The sequence below is a fragment of the Erpetoichthys calabaricus genome, chromosome 5, assembly GCF_900747795.2.
Source record: "Erpetoichthys calabaricus chromosome 5, fErpCal1.3, whole genome shotgun sequence".
Taxonomy (NCBI): domain Eukaryota; kingdom Metazoa; phylum Chordata; class Cladistia; order Polypteriformes; family Polypteridae; genus Erpetoichthys; species Erpetoichthys calabaricus.
In genome coordinates this window covers 203822187-203845431 of record NC_041398.2, presented here as the reverse complement: position 1 = coordinate 203845431, position 23245 = coordinate 203822187, and the positions used below count along the sequence as shown (strand labels likewise).

The following is a 23245-nucleotide window of genomic DNA, read 5'->3' as shown; positions in this document are numbered from 1 at the left end:
GAGGTGGAGATATGCTCTAGATAAGAGAGGAATGAAGGTCAGTAGGACAAAGACAGAATACATGTGTATGAATGACATGGAGGTCAGAGGAATTGTGAGGATTCAGGGAGTAGAGTTGGTGAAGATAGATGAAATGAAACATTTGAGATCAACAGTAGAGAGTAATGGGGACTGTGGAAGAGAGGTAAAGAAAAGAGTGCAGGCAGGGTGGAGAAGAGTGTCAGGAGTAATTTGTGACAGATGGGTACCAGAAAGAGTGAAAGGGAAGGACTACAAGATGGTAGTAAGACCAGCTGTGTTATATGGGTTGGAGACGGTAGCACTGACCAAAAACAGGAGACACAGCTGGAGGTGGCAGAGTTAAAGATATCAAGATTTGCACTGGGTGTGACAAGGATAGACAGGATTAGAAATGAGTAAGTACATTAGAGGGTCAGCTCAGGTTGGACGGTTTAGAGACAAAGCCAGAGAACCAAAATTGCATTGGTTTGGACATGAGCAGAAGAGAGATACTGGATATAATGGGAGAAGGATGTTAAGGATGGAGCTGCTGGGTAAGAGGAAGAGAGGAAGGCATAAGATAAGGTTTATGAATGTGGTGAGAAAGGACATGAAGGTGGTGGAAGTAATGGAGAAAGATGCAAAGGACAGGAAGATATGGAAAATATGATCCACTGTTGTGTTCCCTAATGGGAGCTGCCGAAAGAAGAAGAAGTAGTAGTAGCAATCAATCTGTGAAGTTAAGGTACATGTATGCAGTGTTAACAATGGTTTGAAATCCAAAACCTACATTATTGTAGAGAACTTAAATGTATGAATACTAAAAATGCTAGCACACATATGAACTATTATAAGCAAACACTGCCCCCCCCCCCCCAAAGGGGCCCAGTCAATCACCTGCCCCTTAACTCACAAAAGTTTTATGTTGCTTTTGGTAGAATATTAACCTAAGATAAGCTTTCCAAACAATAACTTGCCAACAGGAAATGTGCCCTGTCTCACCTTAATGCGATACTGGTCTTTTTGAATTTCGTTTTCAAGCTTTTTCTTTTTTTCTGTTTCCTCTCTTAACCTCTTCTGAAGCTGCATTTGTTGATGTTTCATATGACATACACTTTGCTCCAACTCAGCAAGACGTTTCTCACTCTGAGCAGAAAGGCTGGCCAGTCTTTTTGTGTCTTGCTGTTTTTTTTTCAGAACCTAACAAAAAGACAAATACGCATAAAATGTCATCCCTAAAACCGGACTATAATTATAATAATAATTTTTTTTAGTTTGCTTATTTATAGTTTATTATTCAAACAACCATTTACAAAATCTAAACATTATAACTCTTTTCATTTATATTGACTTTTTTATTGTGCAATATTTAAATTATGTTAAATAACCCAATAGTGCAATAGTTATTTATTCTTTCCAGTATTTAAATAATGTGCAATAACTCGATTTAGTTATTATTCTTTCCATTTGTATATAGCGTTGCAGAACTTTTTTTTTGCAACTTTTTGCACCATTTGTTTATTTGTTTATTTACTTGTTGTGTTCTACATATATGTCTGCACTGAAGGAGCTGCTTTTAATCTCATTGTACATGTGTATAGTGACAATAAAAGGCATTCATTCATTCATTTTATATAAGAATCCATATAATCCTCAAGTAAATAATAACATTATTGTACGATCTGTGAATGTGCTAAAATGAGACATTTTTTTGTTTAACATTGTCAGAAGGAGTGCAGCTCAAATAACAATTTGATTTTCCTGATTTTACGTTATTTGCATTCCTAATGTGTTCTTTTGTTGATTGTAAACAGGTTTATTACAATTTACTTGAAATATACCATGCCACGATACAAAGCTCAGACAAAGCCTATAAGAAGAGAAGGTTTACTCACCTGTAAAAGTGTTTCTTTCAGCTTGGCTAAGCCTTGCTTCATGTTTACTGATGAGTGTTTCAGAGAGAGCTAGTAAGAAATTAATGCATGCAGTTATGCAAGAATCTTGCTTACATAAAATGTATCAATGGGTCTGATTTTATTTGTATCGTGCCATTAACAGCATGCACTGACTCAAGGAAAAATGTTGACTTGCGGAAAAGTGATACAAATTTTCATTGCAGAGAGTGCTTATTTTACAGTACTTTTGTGTGCAAGGCTTTGGGTGAGCAATAATGAAGTGTGCTTCCAAACCCCACACTCCATGTGAACTACACAAGTTTCATTAGATGCTAAAGATTCATTGTTTCAAGGAAAAAAAAAAAACACCTACTTGCACTTTGAGTTTGGCCGTCTCCACCTTCTTTCGGAACTCCTTCTGCAGCCTTGTGGTTTCTGCACCATCTCGAATCTCCCTGTTCTCCACCTCCTTTAATTGTTTCTGTGTATCTGCCAGTTCTTTCTTTGCCAGGTCTGCCTCCTGTTGCAATTGGGAGATTTTCATAAAATGGTGTCTGTTTACAGCATGAGCATCCTTTCCTAGTTCCATCAGAAAAATCTTAATTTCAATGCAGTGAAAGAAAATCGTCAGATTTATCTCTTTCAGAACAACAATAATAATAATAATAAGATACATTAGAATTCAGTGAGAATTAATTTAAAACTTTAAATTGGGCTCTGGCACTAAACTATATATAATAATAATAATAATGATAATTCTTTCCATTTATATAGCGCTTTTCTCACTACTCAAAGCACTTTACATAGTGAGTGGGGAGCCACTTCAGCTACCACTAATGTACAGCATCCACCTGGATGATGTGATGGCAGGACCTCGGTTTTATGTCTCATCCGAAGGACCGTGCTATTTTTGCAGCACAGTGTACCCCCGTCACTGAACTGTGGCATTGGGATCCACATTCAGACCACAGAGTGAGCGCCCCCTGCTGGCCCTACCAACACAACACCTCTTCCAACAGCAACCCACGCGTTTCCTGGTTGGTCTCCAATCTAAGTAGTGGCTGGGCCCGGACGTGCTTAGTTTCAGGTGGATGACCGCTTCTGAAGTGCGTGTGGTATGGCTGCTATATACCACAATGAATAAAAAACATCCTTTAATGGTAATAAAAAAATAGAAATAACTTTTCACCTGTTTTTACTAGTTCTTTAATAAGCTCTTCTTTCATTTTAATTTTCATTGCCAGATCTTTCATTTTCTGACTGGCTTGCATAAGCTTCAATTCTGCATCTTTAAGTCTTTGTAGATTTACAGACTGGCTTCTATGTAGCTGGTTTTCTTCGGCCAAGACTGTCTCTACTCCATTGCTAACTCCTATAGAATTAAGAGATCAAGATTATATTCATTATAATTATAAAAAATTAACTAAAAACTATTTTGTTAAAGTAATAGAAACACATTGGATTGGTTATATTACGTTTTATTGTCCTTCTGGCTTCATATGGGAGGCTTAGAGTAATATACCACAATTATGCAAATATTTTATTCCAATGTATCTTTTTTTAACATTTCTCACCTGATGATTTAATGTAGATAGATAGATAGATAGATAGATAGATAGATAGATAGATAGATAGATAGATAGATAGATAGATAGATAGATAGATAGATAGACTTTATTAGTCCCCAGAGGAAAACTTTGCTTTTTATACAAATGTAATAAACAAACAAACAGATAACTAACTAACTAACTAACTAACTAACTAACTAACTAACTAACTAACTAAATAAATAAATAAATAAATAAATGAAAGACCCAGGAAAAAGAAAGTCCTTGTCAATCTAGGACCAGCAGTGTTGAGGCCACTACAACCATCTCATACTTGGTTTCTTTTTATCATTTGGCCATTTTGCCTTGCCAGTGTCATTTAAATGAGGTTACCTCAACACTTCTTTATTATTTTGTGCCTTTTACTTTACATCATATTTTCTGACTGGTAGAGAATGGAATTTGGAACATGATCATGGGTACTATACTTCTCTGGCCAAAGATAATATTAATTCAGTCCCAAGAAAACCAGACATGGACTGGTTTGAGGGATGTACGGGGGCCATGACACAGTCTTAGTAACTTTTTTTTTCTTCTTCCACAATCTGGTAAGAGGTCAGCAAACCCACACCTACATCTTCTCTACCATCAAATAAACCCCAATTAGACGTGAAGTTGCTCTAATTTGTTGACCCAATGTACAAGACGACACACAAGTATAACATACACTGCAGTGCATGTTTAGTTAACCCAATCCTTTCAAATTCTTTGTGTGTTTTGTTTTCATGCAGTCTATGTTAGTTTTTTCTTTTGGTACCCAAACCCAATCACCCATTTTAGTTTGCTTTTGCTATATAAGACGTTCTGTAACATATTGCAGTTTTGGGCAGAGACATCACATTAAAAAGAACAGAAGCTTCTTCCTTTTATCTTTTAAATGGAACCAGAACAGCATCATTCTGTTCAGTTTTCAATTCGAGTAACAGAGCTTAGTATGTAAAATAACTAAATTATCTTAAATGTTACCTCTTCTGTCACATGAATTTGTTTTCATATTTCGGAATAAATTTTGGAGATCATAACAACTGTTCATTGGAATTTGTTTTCTTGTCCAGGTGCGATTCCTAAAGAATAAGAAAAACATTCATTTTTATCAGATATAACTGTCTTAACAAATATTTATGGAAATATTATGGAATTTAATTGGAAAATGTATCCGACTCTACCACTTGTTCAGACTATGCACATTATAATTTACTTAGAAACATTAATTGTGGATTCACTGGTCAAAGTAAAACAAAGGGAGGCTTCCATAGAAAGATTTGTTCAGACTATGCACATTATAATTTACTTAGAAACATTAATTGTGGATTCACTTGTCAAAGTAAAACAAAGGGAGGCTTCCATAGAAAGATACTTTACAAGTAAACAAGGGAACTGCATAAACACAAACCAGCTTTATCCTCATTTCTGCAAAATATGTACTGACCTTAGCAATGGATTATTCTTGTCCTCATCACCACTATTACAAGTTTGTCGACAGTGAACTTCGTCCTGATCTTCAATTTCTGATAGTAGCATTTGGTTCCTGGTCCGGAAGGCTGCTATCACCCTTTCAAGTGAATACGTAGGAGGGCTAGTGTGTACCTGAGCAATATAATGATTATAGTTAATTTATAATGGAAAGGAAAAGTTAATTTCAAAAGCAATCAGGAAAGCTGTTATACACAATAAGACTCTGTTCATAAGTAGCCAGAGCTGGTGAAACATTACAAAGGGTATTTTTATTGTATACTAGGGGGCTCTGCCCCCTGCTCACTTTGCTCACCCACCCCCGGGTTTGCTTTACCGGATATACAATTTAAAGAGATTGTTATTTTCATGGGAATTGTTGCATATGCATTATTTTCACTTTTACTTTAAAACTTCTGTTAAAATAATATTTGTCCTTTATTTCTGGCCCTGGGTGTGGTTAAATCTCTTTCTCGCGGGACGTATAACGCTGCTCGCATTGTGAAGGGGGGGGGGGGGGCTGAACGCATTATAAGGAGATGCGGTCAGAACAGCTGCTGTCTTGTTGCTGCTGCTGGCGAGCTGTGTGCTCCGCTTGTCGCGCTGCGCATCAATCATTTAAAACCCTGTACAGCAGCTGTCCTTTTGCCACTTCGCGTCTCTGCCGCTCGTGTTGTGAAGAGGGGGGGGGGGGGGGGTGCTGAACGCACGCTAAGGAGGTGCGGTCGGATCATCTGCTGGCTTGCAGCTGCTGCTGCTGGCAAGCTGCGTGTTCTGCTTGTCGCTTTTCGTTCTTTTAAGAGCTGGGAGCACATGAAGTGCATTCCAACAACTGCTAGGTTAGATGTCCATGAACTTGTTTTAAATTGTTTGTAAGTAGGGCATGACGTGCAAAAGTCACTGTCTCATGAGTTTTGCTTCCTAAGGTGGTAATTTCTAGTCTTGCCTGTCGTCATAGTGTCTCTCCGAGATGATCACGTCTCAATCACTTTGCTCAACCCCTCTGGAGGCGCACTGCCACTTCGCGTCTCTACCACTCGTGTTGTGAAGTGGGGGGGAGCTGAACGCTCCCTAAGGAGATGCAAACGGATCAGTGGCTGGCTTTGTGCTACTGCTGCCGAGGTACGTGTTCTGCTTGTCGCACTGCGCATCGATCATTTAAAAGCCTGTACTGCAGCTGTCCTTGTCTCACGTGACATTAAAGTGTCTCTCGCAGGATGTCAAATTGTCTTCCAAGAAGATTACGTCTCATCTCCCTCCCAAGATTTCCCAAGATTTTTTTTTATAATAGAGAGATAAGATAAAATGAGTAGAACACCACACATTAATGTTCTGATGTTGCTGTCTCCTTGGTTTATTTAAATTGTGGCTACCGGAGTGGGATCCAGGGAATTACCTCATGTGATGTTCTTTTCAAAGCTGATTATGGATTAACTCTCAAGATTTTAGACAATCAAATAGTTTTGGGGGAAGTCTCCAGTAATGATTTCTGAATTGGTGCTGGTACTTACTGGTAATCTAAAGAAAGCTGCTGGTACGGTGAAGTTTAGATCATTGCATTGTTGCAATTGATCTTAAGAGTTTGGTGGTTTGATGTGGGTTGGGTCCCTCATGAAAATGAATGAAGAGGTGCCGGTACTCACTAATACACTACGATAGGGTAGCTGTGGTATATATTGATATTGGAAGAAGTGCTGGTGCTACATACCAATGAGTACTGGTCCACTTCAAGGACTGGTTTTATTGATTGTCTTCATTTTTTCTCTTTATTAAAGGAATACTCCACCCAAAAAATATTTTTATTTTACTTACCCCATGTTGTTCGTAGTTATGACAGAGAAATTTTTAATCTCTTGTTTTCATTGAAAACAAAGATAAAAAAGGGTTTTATGATATAATTCAAACCAATGGACCAAAGCAAAGGATAAACTAAAACGATCAGTGAAAGGAAAGAAAAAAAAAACATCTCATGTCACATAATTCACGTCTTTTGGAAAAAGCAGTGCACATCATAAACTAGATCAAGAGTCCCCTTTTCAATTCAGAAACTCAATCCCTTTTTATGATATGTGCTGATTTTTCCAGAACAATTTATTCAACAATACTTCAACTAAAATGCATGTATTTTGCATATTCAGCAAACAACTGGATAACTGAGGTGTCCGAGTGTGTCTTAAAAACGTGTAATATTTAAATCACTTAAGAGTCTCCTTTTTTCGCTTGTTTTTTAAAAATAAAATAGACCCTACTAAACTTTTTTATGCTACAGACACTGTAAATTGAATTGTATATTTCCACAATGCATTGTACTCTGTAATTGATATTAAGTCTTTTCCAAACTCTTGCATTTATCTCTGTACTTGTTTTTCAACCTTGCATTGTATATTGGTTTGTCCTATAAATTGTATTATGAAGATTCATGTTGTTAATAACATGATATAAAATAATACTTATAAACTAAATTATTACTTGCAGAATTTGCATTATTAAAAGAGTCTACCACAAAAACCAGGAATATATTACCATTGTTCATATATCTTCAGTTTTTTTGTTTTGACAGGTATATTACTACAGTACTGAAAGATATGAATGAAATACATAAAATAAAGAAATGGATTGCCATGCTACCTTTCTGAGGGTATTCTGGGAAATCGTTCGTGTTGTGTAACCTTCAGATTGACTTGTGGGCACAGGAACGGTGCGAAGCCTTCGAGTGCTCCTGAACTCCACATCCGACTTTCCAGACAAGCAAGTCTTGCATGGGAACCTATTCTTTGTCTGTAGCTCTTCTCTGAGTTGTTCAGTTAATAGCTGCTGCTCTACAAGTTTCTCATTCTGCAAATGTAGAGGATACATAATTCTTAGAAAGGCTAGTTGGGAAAAAGAAGACCAAAACCATTTCTTTGTTTGACTCTTTCCAATTGCCCAGGATAGAAGTGACTTTCATTTATCTATAGGAAATGTCACCCCACTTGAAAGGAATATTTTTGTTACTGTTCCATCTGTAATAGGTAGTGTAAGCTTTGTGTGCTTTAACATCTATTTATTTATATAATTTTATGAGACTCTGCCATAATCTAAATGTGCTATAGTATTAACACCGACACAACGTTTAACTTAAACATAACAGTCTATTTTTGTCTGGTATTTTTCTCACAGAAGGCAATTTTTTATGCTCACAATCTGAAATCATTGTGTATTTATGTCCCAGGTGAATATGAATTTTTCTCAAATTCTCCTCACTCATTTCACTCAGTTCTATTATTAAAAAATCATAAATGAAATTAAATTTTAATGCATGGATTGTGTGAGTGTTGGCTCAGTTGAATGCTCTATAAAATATGAAAACTGTGCAGAAACATTTTGCAGTCATCTAATTAGACTGTAATATGACATTCTCAGGAATCAGCAACTACAGTTGTCTAGTCTGACATTCCCTCTGACTAGAAGTCGTGTAATGAGACATTGGCGTTAGCTGCTCTGATTGCATTCCAAATAATGTCATCTAAAGCAACACTCCAGATAATAATACAGCCACTACCACTGCTAGGTGACCATGGAAATTCCAGCTATTGTAATGAACAGATGTGCAAAAAATTATTAGTAAACTTGACAACTATGAATCTGATGTGTAAGAGTTGTACAAAATGAATAAGGAATCGGTAAATAGCTGTTTCTCCTAAGCCTGTAGGAAAAGTTTGCTGCATAAACAAATATGGAGAAAGTAAAAAATACAAATAGATGGAGATTATGGAATCTTTTGAAGCAGAAACAAAATATTTGCTTCAATAGCCATTGGATCAAAATGGGAGTTCATAGAATTTCTTAATTTACACAGGTAATCACCAAAAAGGGTTTGTATAGACAACAGAGCTATCCACATGACTGCACAACTTTCCAAACACTTAATGTTGCACCTTGCTCTGTACTATAGGATGTAGTTTACCTGAAGCATCTGCTTATGTTTCTCCTCATCAAGAATGGCTAAATGAACTTTATGCTCTTGGAGAAGTGTGTTAATCTGCTCTTGTAATTGTTTCATTTCAGCTTCCTTTTGACTAAAGATCTTCTCATCTGTAGCCAAGGCATCCTTTAAAGAAAGTTAAGTATTAAATTGTAATTTTATGTATTCAACAATATGGAACTGTTCATTCTTCATTTACGGCAGACACTAAAGCAATTTTATCTTTGCTGAATATAGCAGCTGAATAGTCAAGAAGTTTAGTTTTAAAGTGTGAGCAACAGAAAATCTCCCGTACATATAAATAACATACACTCAGCAACCTCCAAAGGAGAAGTAAATAGACTGGTGGAGAAATGTGTACAAGAATACAAAATTAACAAAACTATCATATACTTGTGAACAAACACATTTAGCTTGAAGAAAAATGTATTTTTTATTTCAGTAAAATGTTCATATGCCAGAGGAACAAGAAGGTTAACCCAAAAATATGAACTTGTTTAAAAAGTATCCATCCGTCCACATTTAAATCTCTTAATCTAATTCAGCTCCTGGCAGCACCATCCACAAGGCAGGATTTAACATCATATGGATCACCGGTCCATTGTAGGACATGTTTATACACACTCACTCACACAAGGCCAATTTAGAGTCACCAAATCACTTGGACAGTAAAAGTAGCCAGAGACCCACACACAAGCCTGAAGCAATCAGGGATTTCAAAAAGGCAATGCCTGATCGAAACCTGTTATACAGAAAGGAAGATGACAAAGAACTGGAAAAGCATGTTAAATCTTAGAGAGCAGACAGAAAATGAATACACTGTACAGACAGCAATGGAAAAAAGCAGCAAAGGACAGCTGTATTTAAATAGCCAATCCTTCAGGGGTTTAATGCAATTATTAGTAAACTGGCCCGGGTTTGCTTCCCGGGTCCTCCCTGCGTGGTGTTTGCATGTTCTCCCCGTGTCTGCGTGGGTTTCCTCCGGGTGCTCCAGTTTCCTCCCACAGTCCAAAATCATGCAGGTTAGGTGCATTGGCGATTCTAAATTGTCCCTAGTGTGTGCTTGGTGTGTATGCGCCCTGCCCGGGGTTTGTTTTCCTGCCTTGCGCCCTGTGTTGGCTGTGATTGGCTCCAGCAGACCCCTGTGACCCTGTAGTTAGGATATAGTGGGTTGGATAATGGATGGATGGATGGATGAATTAGTAAACTGATGTTCTGTGTTCTCACAATAAACATTTTGATACGGTAAGTCATATTATACTACTTGACCACCATAAAAGTTGGGTTGGCAACCAGTGATTTGTCTCCAGCCTTAATCACAGAACCTTTTCAGTCAACATTGGAAATCAGTTCATCTAATCTGCTGTCGCTTCATGTAAAGTCTATTTTAGGGCCTGTTCTCTTTTCTTTTTAAATGCTACCTCTAGGACAGAGCATTAGCAAACAATATTTCCTTTCATTTTTAGACTGACTGATGTTCAGCTCTATGTGTCAGTGAAACCAAACAATGTCTGCTCTTTCAAGACCTTTTTGGCTGTTTGGAGGAGATTAAAGGCTGGTTGCCAAACACTTTTCTCTAGCTGATTGAAAAGAAATCTCACGTGATCTTGTTTGGTCCACCTAAAAGTATTGTAAGGCTTTCTAAAAGCTTACAGCACTTGCCAATAAACGTGGAATCACAAGTTATAAAATACAATACAATACAGTTTATTTTTGTATAGCCCAAAATCACACAGGAAGTGACTCAATGGGCTTTAACAGGCCCTGCCTCTTGACAGCCCCCCAGCTTTCTTTGACCCTCTAAGAAGACCAGAAAAAACTCCCAAAAAAATACCCTTGTAGGGAAAAAATGGAAGAAACCTTGGGAAAGGCAGTTCAAAAAGAGACCCCTTTCCAGGCAGGTTGGGCGTGCAGTGGGTGTCAAAAGAAGGGGGTCAATACAATACAATACACAGAACAGAACAAATCAATAAAAAATAAAAAATAAAAATTTTTTAGAAGTACGGAGCAGAATTTAACAGTAGATGATATCACATAATAAGATTTGGATAATTTTAGACTCCTGGAGACCTCATCCATCAAGCTGCCTCCCCCATTTGGCCATTCCACGGTTGAAACAGTGTTGGGACAGCCAATCCGATGAAAGGACCCCTCTTTCTCACGATTCCTGTGATCCTCCATCAAAACTGGGGGTCCCTCGATTGCAGTTAAAACGTAAAGGGGGGCTGTGCCTTGGCAGTCGCTTCGTCTCGAGATTATGGAACTGCCGATGCTCTTATTGTTTTTAAATGTTGACTCAAAAAACACTTCATTAATTTTTGAGTCTATGTATACAGTAGATCCATCCATCCATATTCCAACCCGCTGAATCCGAACACAGGGTCACGGGGGTCTGCTGGAGCCAATCCCAGCCAACACAGGGCACAAGGCAGGAACCAATCCTGGGCAGGGTGCCAACCCACCGCAGGACACACACAAACACACCCACACACCAAGCACACACTAGGGCCAATTTAGAATCGCCAATCCACCTAACCAGCATGTCTTTGGACTGTGGGAGGAAACTGGAGTGCCCGGACGAAACACCACGCAGACACGGGGAGAACATGCAAACTCCACGCAGGGAGGACCCGGGAAGCGAACCCGGGTCTCCTAACTACGAGGCAGCAGCGCTACCCACTGCGCCACCGTGCCGCCCACTATACAGTAGATACATGTTTTTATTTTATACACACACACGCGCATGCACATGCACACACACACAGGTCTTTCCTTCATATATATCTAATGAGGAAAACTCTTAGCTGTTGACTAAAAAAGTTAATACGAGTCAGAAGCAAATAAATTCCCATGATGGAGGATTTAATTCTCAGTGCAGCTGTGTTTGGGTTGAGTCATTATGGGTTTGTGATGGAGCAGATTGTTTCACTTGAATATTCTAAAGCAGGGGAACTCAATTATGGACTTGGAGGACTGCAGTGGCTGTCTAGTTTCGTAATTAGATGCCAGGCCTAAATGATAATGCATCTTGGCATTTAATTGCTATTTAATATGTCATGCTAGTGCTTTCATTCTTCCAAGAAAAAAAAATGTATTTTTTTTTTGTTTGTTTTCAGAGAACTTTATCCATGTTTTGTGGTCATTCCTTTCTCTCTCATTTATTTCAAAAGATTTTATTAACACAGATATTACATGATGCATGTACACAGGTTGAAATGCAAGCACATTAGTTGGACAGCTGCTGGTTCTTTTTGTCATTTGCATCTCACTATTAACTGATGATTGGTTAAGAACACAGGCAGCAATTACAACCTTAATGCAGCAGTTTAAAACTAAAATAGGCAATTGTGGGTTCTGAATTGTAACAAGAGGTTAACTAAAACTGATCCTAAAAAAATACTGCTTTATTAGTAGACTACTGGTGCCACCCGTCAAAGACAGGTTAAAGTCTAAGTAATCAACATAGACCTCAGTGATAACATTTGCAGTGCATCATGCAATTAATCTGTCTGTGATATGACATTTGGTACGGGATTCTTAAAAGCAATGCTAATGTTTGTGATGCATAACCTGTTAGAATGCACATTTTGTATGTTTTTCAAATGGCTGCAGCCATTTTATTTTAGCTATGATGTGGCATTGCTGCCACCTGATCATCATGTGACACCAGTGACTGTGCATGATGGCAACATGCTTCCTTCTTTGTCCAAGTTTTTGGAAAAAAATTCACAGAGGTGAAAATTGGTTTTAAAGAATCTTAGCTCTGTTGGTGGCTTTAACTTTGGTTAGGAAGTTTTGTCAACGATACTTCTTGTATATTTACTAGTCTAAGAATTCAGTCTTCATTTCATGGTCCTGACTTCTGCCTAATCTTTTTCCTGCCACTTCTTTCTAGACTAAACAGGGACTGCATGTATGAGGACATAATCAAAGTATTAAACATTCTCAAAACCATTGGATTCAGTCAGACATTTCCTAAACTGTTCTGTCCTGAATAGAGTCACCTTGGGGGGTGAGTGATGGAGCCTATCCAGGTGAGCACAGGGCACAAGGCAGGAACAAACCTTGGACAGGGTGCCAGTCCATCACAGAACAATGTTGGATTCTTTTAGTTAAAACAGTTAGATACATCTGGAAATTAAATAGCAGTGCGGTCAATCACATACAGTATAGTGATCATGGAAATCTGGATGAAGTGGAGACAATATCTGGGTAACATACTGAGAAAATGTGGATACTGGCCTCTGAAACATGCTTAAATGACTAAATGTTCTTCTCTCATTTGTAAAATTCTGTACTGGCAAAAGAACAGAAATTGGCAGACCATAAGGCAAGATAATTAGTACGACAGAGGGTATTAAGTCAATAAAAAGCAGAATCAAAAGCTAGAAAGATAACAATACACAAATTGCACAATCCAGCACGATAGACATTATAATTACTGTAATGTCAAATTCCTAATTCCTAGATGGACTTTAGCTCTAATCACTCAAAAGTTTTTTTTTTTTTACTGGATACTAAGGGTAGCACAAGGTCGTCTTAAAAATTATCGATCCAATGGCATTATATGTCGCAACTTCCAGTCACCACAAAGCAGCAACAATAATAGGGTTGTGACCATATAAAAAAAACTTTACATACTCAAAAAATGAAAATGAAAATATAGAATACTAGGGGGCTCGGCCCCCTGCTTGCTTTGCTCACCAACCCCCGTGTGTGCCCTACGTGCTAGTCATTTCCCGGATCTACCACTTGCGCCGAATCGTGCTGTGCTTTTGGATAAACACGAATATCAACTCTGTCTTTGTTATCACTGTCTTTCGAAACTATTATCGCTGACAATTCGTCACATGTTAGTTTATTATATATGCGAGCGTAATCTTTTGGAATCATATAGAAATCCAAGAAAACGTCTTTGCGTTTTTCAGGTAAATTTTGTGTAAAGTGTTATACTTTTGGACGTATGCATTTGTATCCATTATTGGCTGTAGAATTTCTAATACGTCCAATCGTTTAACTCTTTCGATTCTATGTTGCATCGCTTGTCCGTGATCATAAATATAAACCTGACCTGAGGGACCACAGATTCTCATAGCGTATGGTCCTGAATCATCTAAATCTATGTTTTGAGCATTGTATGATGTGAATGCAAACAGATTATTGTAGATTCGGATATTTTGCCTGTAGTGTTTGTGGATTTAACTTTCATCAAATAACAAATCTTTTATTTCTCGTGGATATGCCTCTTCATTGGGAAGCAACACTACTTTTCCCTGATGGCAACACGAATTAGACGATCTGCAAGTCTCCGACTTAAACTTTAAAGCGGAACAATATCTGCATACTTCTGTCATATCACCTATGTCCATATATTCACTCTCTTTTCGCTGTTCTGTTATTTCACCGAGCAATAATTTCCATTTGTTTGCGCTAATGCGATCTTTACTATCAGTTTTTTGAGACTTTCGAATTTTAGTACTTTCATTACCTCTAACCTGCTCTGCATGTGTATTTGAACCTCTTTATGACATTCTACTTTGTCATCTACTCTTTGTCTTTTATTTCCGCCCCCGGGTGTGGTTAAATCTCTTGCCACAAACTGTGTTCTCGTGGGACTTGAAATTATCTCTGTGAAAAAGTCTCATCATGTCCCAGGATTTCTTTATATAATAGAGAGATAGTAATGCAAAAATTAATTTGCAGTGTCCAAAGCCTTTAAATCGTAACAAACTCCATTTAGAGACGATAATATTATACTTCCATAACACCAATTAAACTTAAGTAAATAGTAACAGAGTTTCAATATCGCCTTCTCTGCCTCCTTGTACTAGTACGGTAACTAAGATGATGACTACAGGATGAGAAGAGTCTTTATATTACCTGGTACTTCTTCATCTCTCTCTTCAGCTGCAGAATGGTAATGCGTTGGGTCTCTTCATTTGTGCTACTGCTACCAATGTCTACTCTGGTAGTAAAATTTTCACTTTGAAATTCCTCTGCTGCATCCAGCCATTCTTGAAGCTTACGAATTTGCCGTTTTGGGAGGTCAACAGTCTCTTTCATCTCTAACAGAATGTGAAAAGCATCTTCGGTGCAGGTCCGGTAGTGGTAACACTCCACCTGAAGCTGGGCTAGCCTCTCCTCCATGCGCATTTTCTCTTGTTCTCCTGTTAGGTCCTGAGATACCTGACTTCCTCGTGTCACCATACCCCCTCTCTGGTTGTGCAAAGCCTCTCTCAGGGCTTGAATTTCCTGCTCCATTTCATTCATGCGGTCCCAGTCTGGATTATAATTGACTATTGGTTTGTTCTTGATGTTTCTGGCCCTGTTTGCATATTTAAGAGAATTAAGGGACTCATCAAAATTGAAGGATGAAGGGCTAATGCAGGCAATCATTAAGGTCTTGGCATTGCCACCTAAAGAGTCTTTGAGTATGCGGGTTATCTTGGCATCTCGGTAAGGCACATGTTGGCTTTTCCGCTTGGGATCTCCAAGGGCACTTATTACATTTCCCAAAGCCAATAAGCCACTGTTGATCTGGACAGACTCCTTAAATCGCTCGCCAGTGTTGCCTGTTTTTGTGACTCTCTCTGAGCCTGCCAGGTCTACAAAGTGGAATTTTGAAGAGATCAGATGAACAGATGTAGGAGAGCCTTTCTCGACATCCCAACCATTTTTCAAAACTCCATCAATCTTCCGTACCTGCTGATCAACTATAATTGTAAGAATGGCATGGGACCGGCTAGAATACTCATTCATTTGTGTAGTCCCTGTGTGACGAGCTGCATTTCCACCTTCTAGCAAGTGTGTTACTTCATCAGCACTCTCCACAATAAACTCTTTGGCTCCAACAATCACTATTTTGAAAAGATAAAATAAAACAACAAAAATGTATGCCTTTAAATGATGCAGGGTAGACTAATATCTAAAATGCAGAAATCACATTTACAACTCACAGAACAACATATGGTAAGAAAAAAATTGATTTGGTTTGGATTTCCCTATAATTGATGTGTTTGAGCTTTTCTTTTACCTATATTTTTTTATTTTTTATTTTATTATACTTTATTAATCCTGAAGGAAATTACTTGGTGATAAAATTAAATTATCTCTCAGCCGGAAAAGGGTGGAGTGCCCTCTCAGGGTTGGGACTGAGATCCTGCCCCAAGTGGAGGAGTTCAAGTATCTCGGGGTCTTGTTCACGAGTGAGGGAAGAATGGAGCGTGAGATTGACAGGCGGATCGGTGCGGCGTCCGCAGTGATGCGGGCTCTGCATCGGTCTGTCGTGGTGAAAAAGGAGCTGAGCCATAAGGCAAAGCTCTCAATTTACCAGTCGATCTATGTTCCTACCCTCACCTATGGTCATGAGCTATGGGTAGTGACCGAAAGAATGAGATCGCGAATACAAGCGGCTGAAATGAGTTTTCTCCGCAGGGTGTCTGGGCTCTCCCTTAAAGATAGGGTGAGAAGCTCAGTCATTCGGGAGGGGCTCAGAGTAGAGCCGCTGCTCCTCCGCATCGAGAGGAGTCAGATGAGGTGGCTCGGGCATCTGATCAGGATGCCTCCTGGACGCCTCCCTGGTGAGGTGTTCTGGGCACGTCCAACGGGGAGGAGGCCCCGGGGAAGACTCAGGACACGCTGGAGGGACTATGTCTCCCGGCTGGCCTGGGAATGCCTTGGGATTCCCCTGGAAGAGCTAGAAGAAGTGGCCGGGGAGAGGGAAGTCTGGGCATCTCTGCTCAAGCTGCTGCCCCCGCGACCCGACCTCAGATAAGCGGAAGAGGATGGATGGATGGATGGATGAAATTACTTGGTTTTTCGTATACCCCTTGGGGTCAGAGCGCAGGGTCAGCCATTGTACAGCACCCCTAGAGCAATTGAAGGTTAAGGGCCTATACCAGAGGTAGGCAGTACAGTAATCCCTCCTCCATCGCGGGGGTTGCGTTCCAGAGCCACCCGCGAAATAAGAAAATCCGCGAAGTAGAAACCATATGTTTATATGGTTATTTTTATATTGTCATGCTTGGGTCACAGATTTGCGCAGAAACACAGGAGGTTGTAGAGAGACAGGAACGTTATTCAAACACTGCAAACAAACATTTGTCTCTTTTTCAAAAGTTTAAACTGTGCTCCATGATAAGACAGAGATGACAGTTCTGTCTCACAATTAAAAGAATGCAAACATATTTTCCTCTTCAAAGGAGTGCGTGTCAGGAGCACAGAATGTCACATAGATAGAGAAAACAATCTCTAGCAAACAAATCAATAGGGCTGTTTGGCTTTTAAGTATGCGAAGCACTGCGGCACAAAGCTGTTGAAGGCGGCAGCTCACACCCCCTCCATCAGGAGCAGAGAGAGAGAGAAAGAGAGAGAGAGAGACAGAGTTTGTTTTTCAGTCAAAAATCAATACGTGCCCTTCGAGCTTTTAAGTATGCGAAGCACTGTGCAGCATGTCGTTTCAGGAAGCAGCTGCACAAAAGATAGCAACGTGAAGATAATCTTTCAGCATTTTTAAACGAGCGTCCGTATCGTCTAGGTGTGCGAACAGCCCCCATGCTCAATCCCCATACGTCAGGATCACAGATAGTCAGCGCAAGAGAGAGAGAAAAGTAAGCAATCTAGCTTCTCAGCCATCTGCCAATAGCGTCCCTTGTATGAAATCAACTGGGCAAACCAACTGAGGAAGCATGTACCAGAAATTAAAAGACCCATTGTCCGCAGATATCCGCGAACCAGCAAAAAATCCGCGATATATATTTAAATATGCTTACATATAAAATCCGCGATGGAGTGAAGCCGCGAAAGGCGAAGCGCGATATAGCGAGGGATCACTGTATTAAAAATCTGTAGAAAATTTTTGTGTATTTCTAAATAATATTTTTCATAATCTGTCACATTTAAGACAAAGAAGAATGGTGCATCATTATAGCAGTGCTTAAATGAAACCAACTATGGGGTAATTTTCCTCACAGCACTGGAGGCCGAGATTCAAATCCCAGCCAGGCAACAATATAACTTTTTTCTCTGATACCTCTGGGTTTCCCTTCCATAGCCAAGAGACACACATTATAGGTTAACTGAAGCAAGGGAGTGTGCAGGTGCCATTGACTGGCATTCCATTCACTATTCATATCTACTTTTTGGTCAAAATCGATAGGTCATAAATTTGAGAACTTAATACTCTATACATAAAACTAAACTCTATACGAGAACATTTCTCTTTGCCTTCATGATAAGCCATGATAAGCCATTAGATATGATTGAACTTTGGATTAGTTTACAAAGAACACACACAAAGCACCTGTCATGTTTCAGACAGCATTTCACCCCTGGCTGTTGTTCACAGTTGTGTTTCTCTTCTTTTTTGTTTAAATTTGTATCACTTTTTTGTATTGCTGTTTCCTTTGTTTATAATATACATTTTTCTATGTGTGGGTTGGGAAAGGAGTGGGTGTGGCTTATGTTATGACCCTCGTGTTTTGTGGGTGGCTCCCTAAGGGTTGGGGCCATCTGCCAATCACCAACAGGGACGGCTCTCCATCCTATGTAAGGGAGGGCGTCTCAAGGTTCCTGGTGGTTCATTGCGAATGCGCTAGGGAATGGACTATTACTTGAGATTACTGTGTTTATTATATTTTGCTTCTTGACTTTCTGGTATTTCAACCCTGTGCTGTGTTTTGACTTCGGCTTTGTATTCTGTTTCTGAACTGTGTTTACTGATGCTCTGTTTTGACCACAGCCTTTGGATTCCACTTTGGGACTTTGTTCACTGTGGATTGCCTTGCCTTTTTTCAGGCAATTCCTTGTGTTCTTCAGAGCTTCATGTATTGCAGTCTTTTTTGAAAATAATGCTTTTTATTTTTATATAGATTTGTTCTTGGCCCTTTGGTTTTCTAGTCAGGGGTTTTTGACGATGCTTTCCTCCCAGTAGTGGGTAAGTTTACAAAGTGTTTTTTGAACTGATGCTTTTGGAACTCTTTCAGTTTCAAGACAACACCTGCTTACAATAGGAATTGTATTAAATCAAATATTAACCTAAAACCACACATTTCTTTAAGTGAACATTTCCAGCAGTGTCTGGTTCTCCAGACACAATTGGAGTACTTTACTGCACTCATACTGCAATAAGGACACCTAGTGAAAATGAAGTTGCTTTTGTTAAACTTTAGCAGTGACATTCCATCAATGCAAAATTCATCTGTGGTACCAAAATGAGACTGACTAATGTTGTGGCTCGGTGGTCTTGGCCAACCCGTGATTCATTTACTTTGAAGTAAAGTAGCAATGACAGACGTGATGGTACTGTACAGCTTCTTAGTAAAGTAACTGGCGCAACCTTCATTTTTACATATGGCCTGTACTATTCATTGTAACCTGAGCCAGGTAATTGCAGTTCCACGCTCAGACGATGGAGCCTTATACTTTTCCCTGACCCCAAAACGCAGAGGAGAGTTGCTGTAACGCCACGTATGATCTTGCACTTTCAGTTGCAGAGCTCAGCCAGATACTCTTGAATGCAGTTGGTGGGGTCTCGATGTGTCAGGAGCGAGAGAGCTTTATCAGCCAGTGAAGTTCTGCAGAATTGTGACTGCATATGTGTAAGGTTGATAAGCAAGCTCCATATTATGGATGTTTCAGGGCAGCGTTTGAGGCACATTCACGGATGTACATGCATATTTATATGGTCACTCTGATTTATAAACGGTAAATTATGTAGAAATGTACATACGCCATTTTTTGTTTTGTGCACATTTTGTTCCTAGTTTTGTTGGCATGTGCATATTTTCAACTCAAATCCATTCAAAGTTTTATAAATGAGGCCTCTGGTCCATTCCTTGTATAAGTTTTGCCTTTATGGCCTGCTAACACAGGAAGCTACACTAAAATTTGCCTGTTAAGGGTGCTGTAGTACATTCTGTATCCCCTTAAGTACCAATACTTTAAACAAAAATCACAAAATTTTATAAAAAAAAATCACAAAATTCTATACAGCATTTGTCTCTCAACTTCTAAGTTTGGCCACAGTTTATCAACATAATAGTTTGTTCAAGAAAAAAATAAATCGGACATGAGTATCAGTAGGCTCTGCTTCCTGGGAACCAAGGTACCTGAACTATTCTGTAACATATTAGCAATTATTTACCGCTCTGATGCTAATCTTTCTGATCATAATACAGGTCATTATGATAGCAATTGATGAGAAGAATTCATAATTAATTCCAGAATTACGGTATTTGAGGGTTCCACTAGAATGCCTCTTTCTCTGACATGACTTGGCTCAAAAACTAATCAGCACATTGTCATCTTATAACAGGCTTAAGGTTCGAGTTTGGTATTTTTCTGTCCAGTCGTTTTAACACTAGACTGGTCTCAAGAAACTGTGACACACGGACACACACCCATCATTGAGATCAGGGGACCCTAAAACACTGACATCCGTCGAAAACCGGAGATCGAAATTTTTAACGAATCTAAAGCTTTCGTTTCTCCCCTATAGACGATAGGTTGTGGTAGGGGAGGGCACAAAGCAAAAGTACTTGTGTTTTTTTTCCTTTGTCTTTAATCTTCTACAATAATCAAGTAACAAGCCATAAATAAACTAAAACACACTTTCTGCATGTAGGCTACAGTATCTGAAAAGAAAGGAGGTAACAAATGCCTAAAACAGGGGTAGTCAACGCTGATCCTGGACAGCCACAGTACCTACAGGTTTTCATTCTATTTTTTAATTAGTGACTAGTTTTTGCTACTAATTAACTTCACTTCATTTATTTGCTATTTTTGACTCAGACCCTTTAAATCAGGGCTAAGCAGCGTCAGTCCTGGAGGGCCGCAGTAGCTTCAGGTTTTTGTTCCAACCCAAATGCTTCTTGAGAAATTGTTCATTGCTGATGAAGCACTTATTGCTCAAGTGACATTTTTTTGCTTAATTTTAGTTGTCTCGCTTGTTATGATTTTGAACCCTTAATTGCTTATTTTAGTCTTAAACAGCTGTACTCATTGTTTTAACTGCTCCTTATTAGCAATAAAATTTAAATGACAAAAGAAACCACAGTTCCTCATCTAGCTTGTCTCCATTTCCACCTGTGTGTTTTCATAATTCACTATTTGGTTTAATTAAGAAATCAGAAACTGAAGAGAAATTGAACTGAAAACTACTCATCCATTTTAGGCTTCAAATCAGTTGGATGATACATGTATCATTAGAAAGGAAAAAAAAAACTATGATTTAAGAATGAACTGACATTACCGAGTTACAACACTAACAAGCCATGAAATTAAATAAGACCAGTTATTGGTGAGGATTAGCTTCTAATTAGGCAACTGGGTTGGAACAAAAACCTGCAACCAGGATTGGTGTTGGCCACCCCTGGTCTACAACTAATAAGAAGGAGGTGAATGAAGGTGACTTCTCATACAAAACATCCCTCTGCTTTTCCAACTATACAGAAGGGCGCCATTCGCTCAAATAATTTCATAATTCAAGTCTACATTTCTACAGACTGGAGACCGATCACGCTGTTTACCCGTGTTTCCATTCTCATCTTCTCTGATATGCATGTCCTTGGATGACGTTTCAAGTTCAAGCAAGTCCCGGAGTTCTTCCTTGTGCACCTCTATGTAGGACACCTTTACTGTAAAATCTGTGTTGTGATTTTCAGCGATGCTTTGGAAGATTTCATGGATTGCTCGTGGAATGATACCTTTTTCCTCATCAGAGGCAGCAACTAGAAAGATAGGGAAAATAAGCATTTTAGGAATATAGTGATATATAGTTAAGTGAAAACAGGTGACTGAGTGTATCAAGAGTAAAGCAAATGGAGAGTTTGGATTAATTGTGCAAGACAACATCAACAGTTGAGAAACTTAAAACTTCTGTCTACAAGTTGTTTGCTTAAATGCTTTCATGGTTTCAGAAGAGGAAGAGATTGCATTTACATAGCACAATTCAAGACACTCAAAAGTGCTTCATAGAGTGAGGAGGGAGTCACTTCAACCACCACCAATGTCTAGCATTCATCTGGATGATGGTGATGGCAGCCATTTTGCATCAGTACGCTCACCACACATTAGCTATTAGGCTGTAAAAGTGGTGAGAGAGATAGATGGCCAACTGGAGACGGGATGATTAGGAGGCAAGAATGATTGGGCCATGATGAGCAATTTAGTGAGGACATTGGTCTACACCCTACTCTTTAAGAAAGAAGCCCAGTGATCTTTTATGACCACAGACAGTCAGGACCTCAGTTTTACATCCCATCTGAAGGATTCAATGTCTCCATCACTTCACTGAGGAATTGGGACCCACACACAGACCACAGGGTAAGTTGGGCCTCACCAACACCTCTTCTAGCAGCAACCTATGCTTTTCCTAGATGATCTACTCTTCTAGTACTGGCCGGGCTCCAACATGCTTAGCTTCAGGTGGACTACCTGTTCTGAGGTACTTCAGGGAGTAAACCAAACATTTTACAAATTCCAACATCTCATAATTAGACCAAACTAGAAGAAAGTTAGGGATGCATTATTACTAAATAGAGCAATTTCATGACTGACAAACCATTAGTAAATGTCAAGACTCACCAACATGTCCACCTCCTAACGTGTAGGTCTTCCCTGAGCCAGTCTGTCCATAAGCAAATATTGTGACATTGTAGCCCTCAAGAAAAGATAACACCAGGGGCTTTATGCAGGAAGCATACACTTCATCTTGTGCAGACTTTTGTCCAAAAACAAAGTCAAAAGTGAAAGCCCGGTCCTTGCCAATGATAACCTGCTGGCTGTTGGGGACGACCCTCACGCACACATGCTGATTGTGAAGGATCTCCTTTGGAAGCAGGGGCCTTATTCGTACTGCCACCCTCACTGGGATTTCCTCTGCCATATCTGGGCTGAATCATGAGATATCTCTTGAAATTGTCTTGGGGCAACTCTTTGCAACAGAAAACAAGTAAACAAAGAAAATGTACAAAATAATTATTTAAAATTAAAGGTAGCAAAAATCACGACACATATTTTCCTCATGCAAGTCAGAAAGGTCAAGCATTTTCCTAATGTATTCTCTGTACAGTGGATTCAGAAAAGTACTCAGACCCCGTTACTTTTGATACAATTTATTGTGTTGTAGATTTAAGTTTAAATGGATACATTTTGCTACTTTTGCCCATCAACCTATACCCAATAACCCATAATCACAAAGTGAAAACAACTTGTATTAATAATCAAAAACTGACTTCTCTCATTCATACAAGTACTCTGACCCTTTACTGTCACCCTTGTGTTCGGGAGTGTTCTGTTTGCTTTAATTACCCTTGAGATGTGTCAAT

The 23245-nt window shown here is 39.1% G+C and overlaps 1 protein-coding gene across 1 annotated transcript in view; it reads right to left on the bottom strand.

The window, feature by feature from the left end:
• The window catches only part of LOC114652869 (kinesin-like protein KIF27), a 54292-nt gene extending 31453 nt beyond the window's left edge, over positions 1-22839 (bottom strand). Inside the window, exons 1-10 of the mRNA XM_028803176.2 lie at positions 22503-22839; positions 21446-21646; positions 14799-15775; positions 8901-9044; positions 7583-7789; positions 4932-5089; positions 4469-4566; positions 3085-3267; positions 2269-2474; positions 1003-1200 (exon numbers count right to left, since the gene is read on the bottom strand). Of these exons, the coding sequence (XP_028659009.2) occupies positions 1003-1200; positions 2269-2474; positions 3085-3267; positions 4469-4566; positions 4932-5089; positions 7583-7789; positions 8901-9044; positions 14799-15775; positions 21446-21646; positions 22503-22803 (2673 nt within the window). The 5' untranslated portion in view covers positions 22804-22839. The remainder of the gene's footprint in view (positions 1-1002; positions 1201-2268; positions 2475-3084; positions 3268-4468; positions 4567-4931; positions 5090-7582; positions 7790-8900; positions 9045-14798; positions 15776-21445; positions 21647-22502) is intronic.
• Positions 22840-23245: the final 406 nt, after the last annotated feature.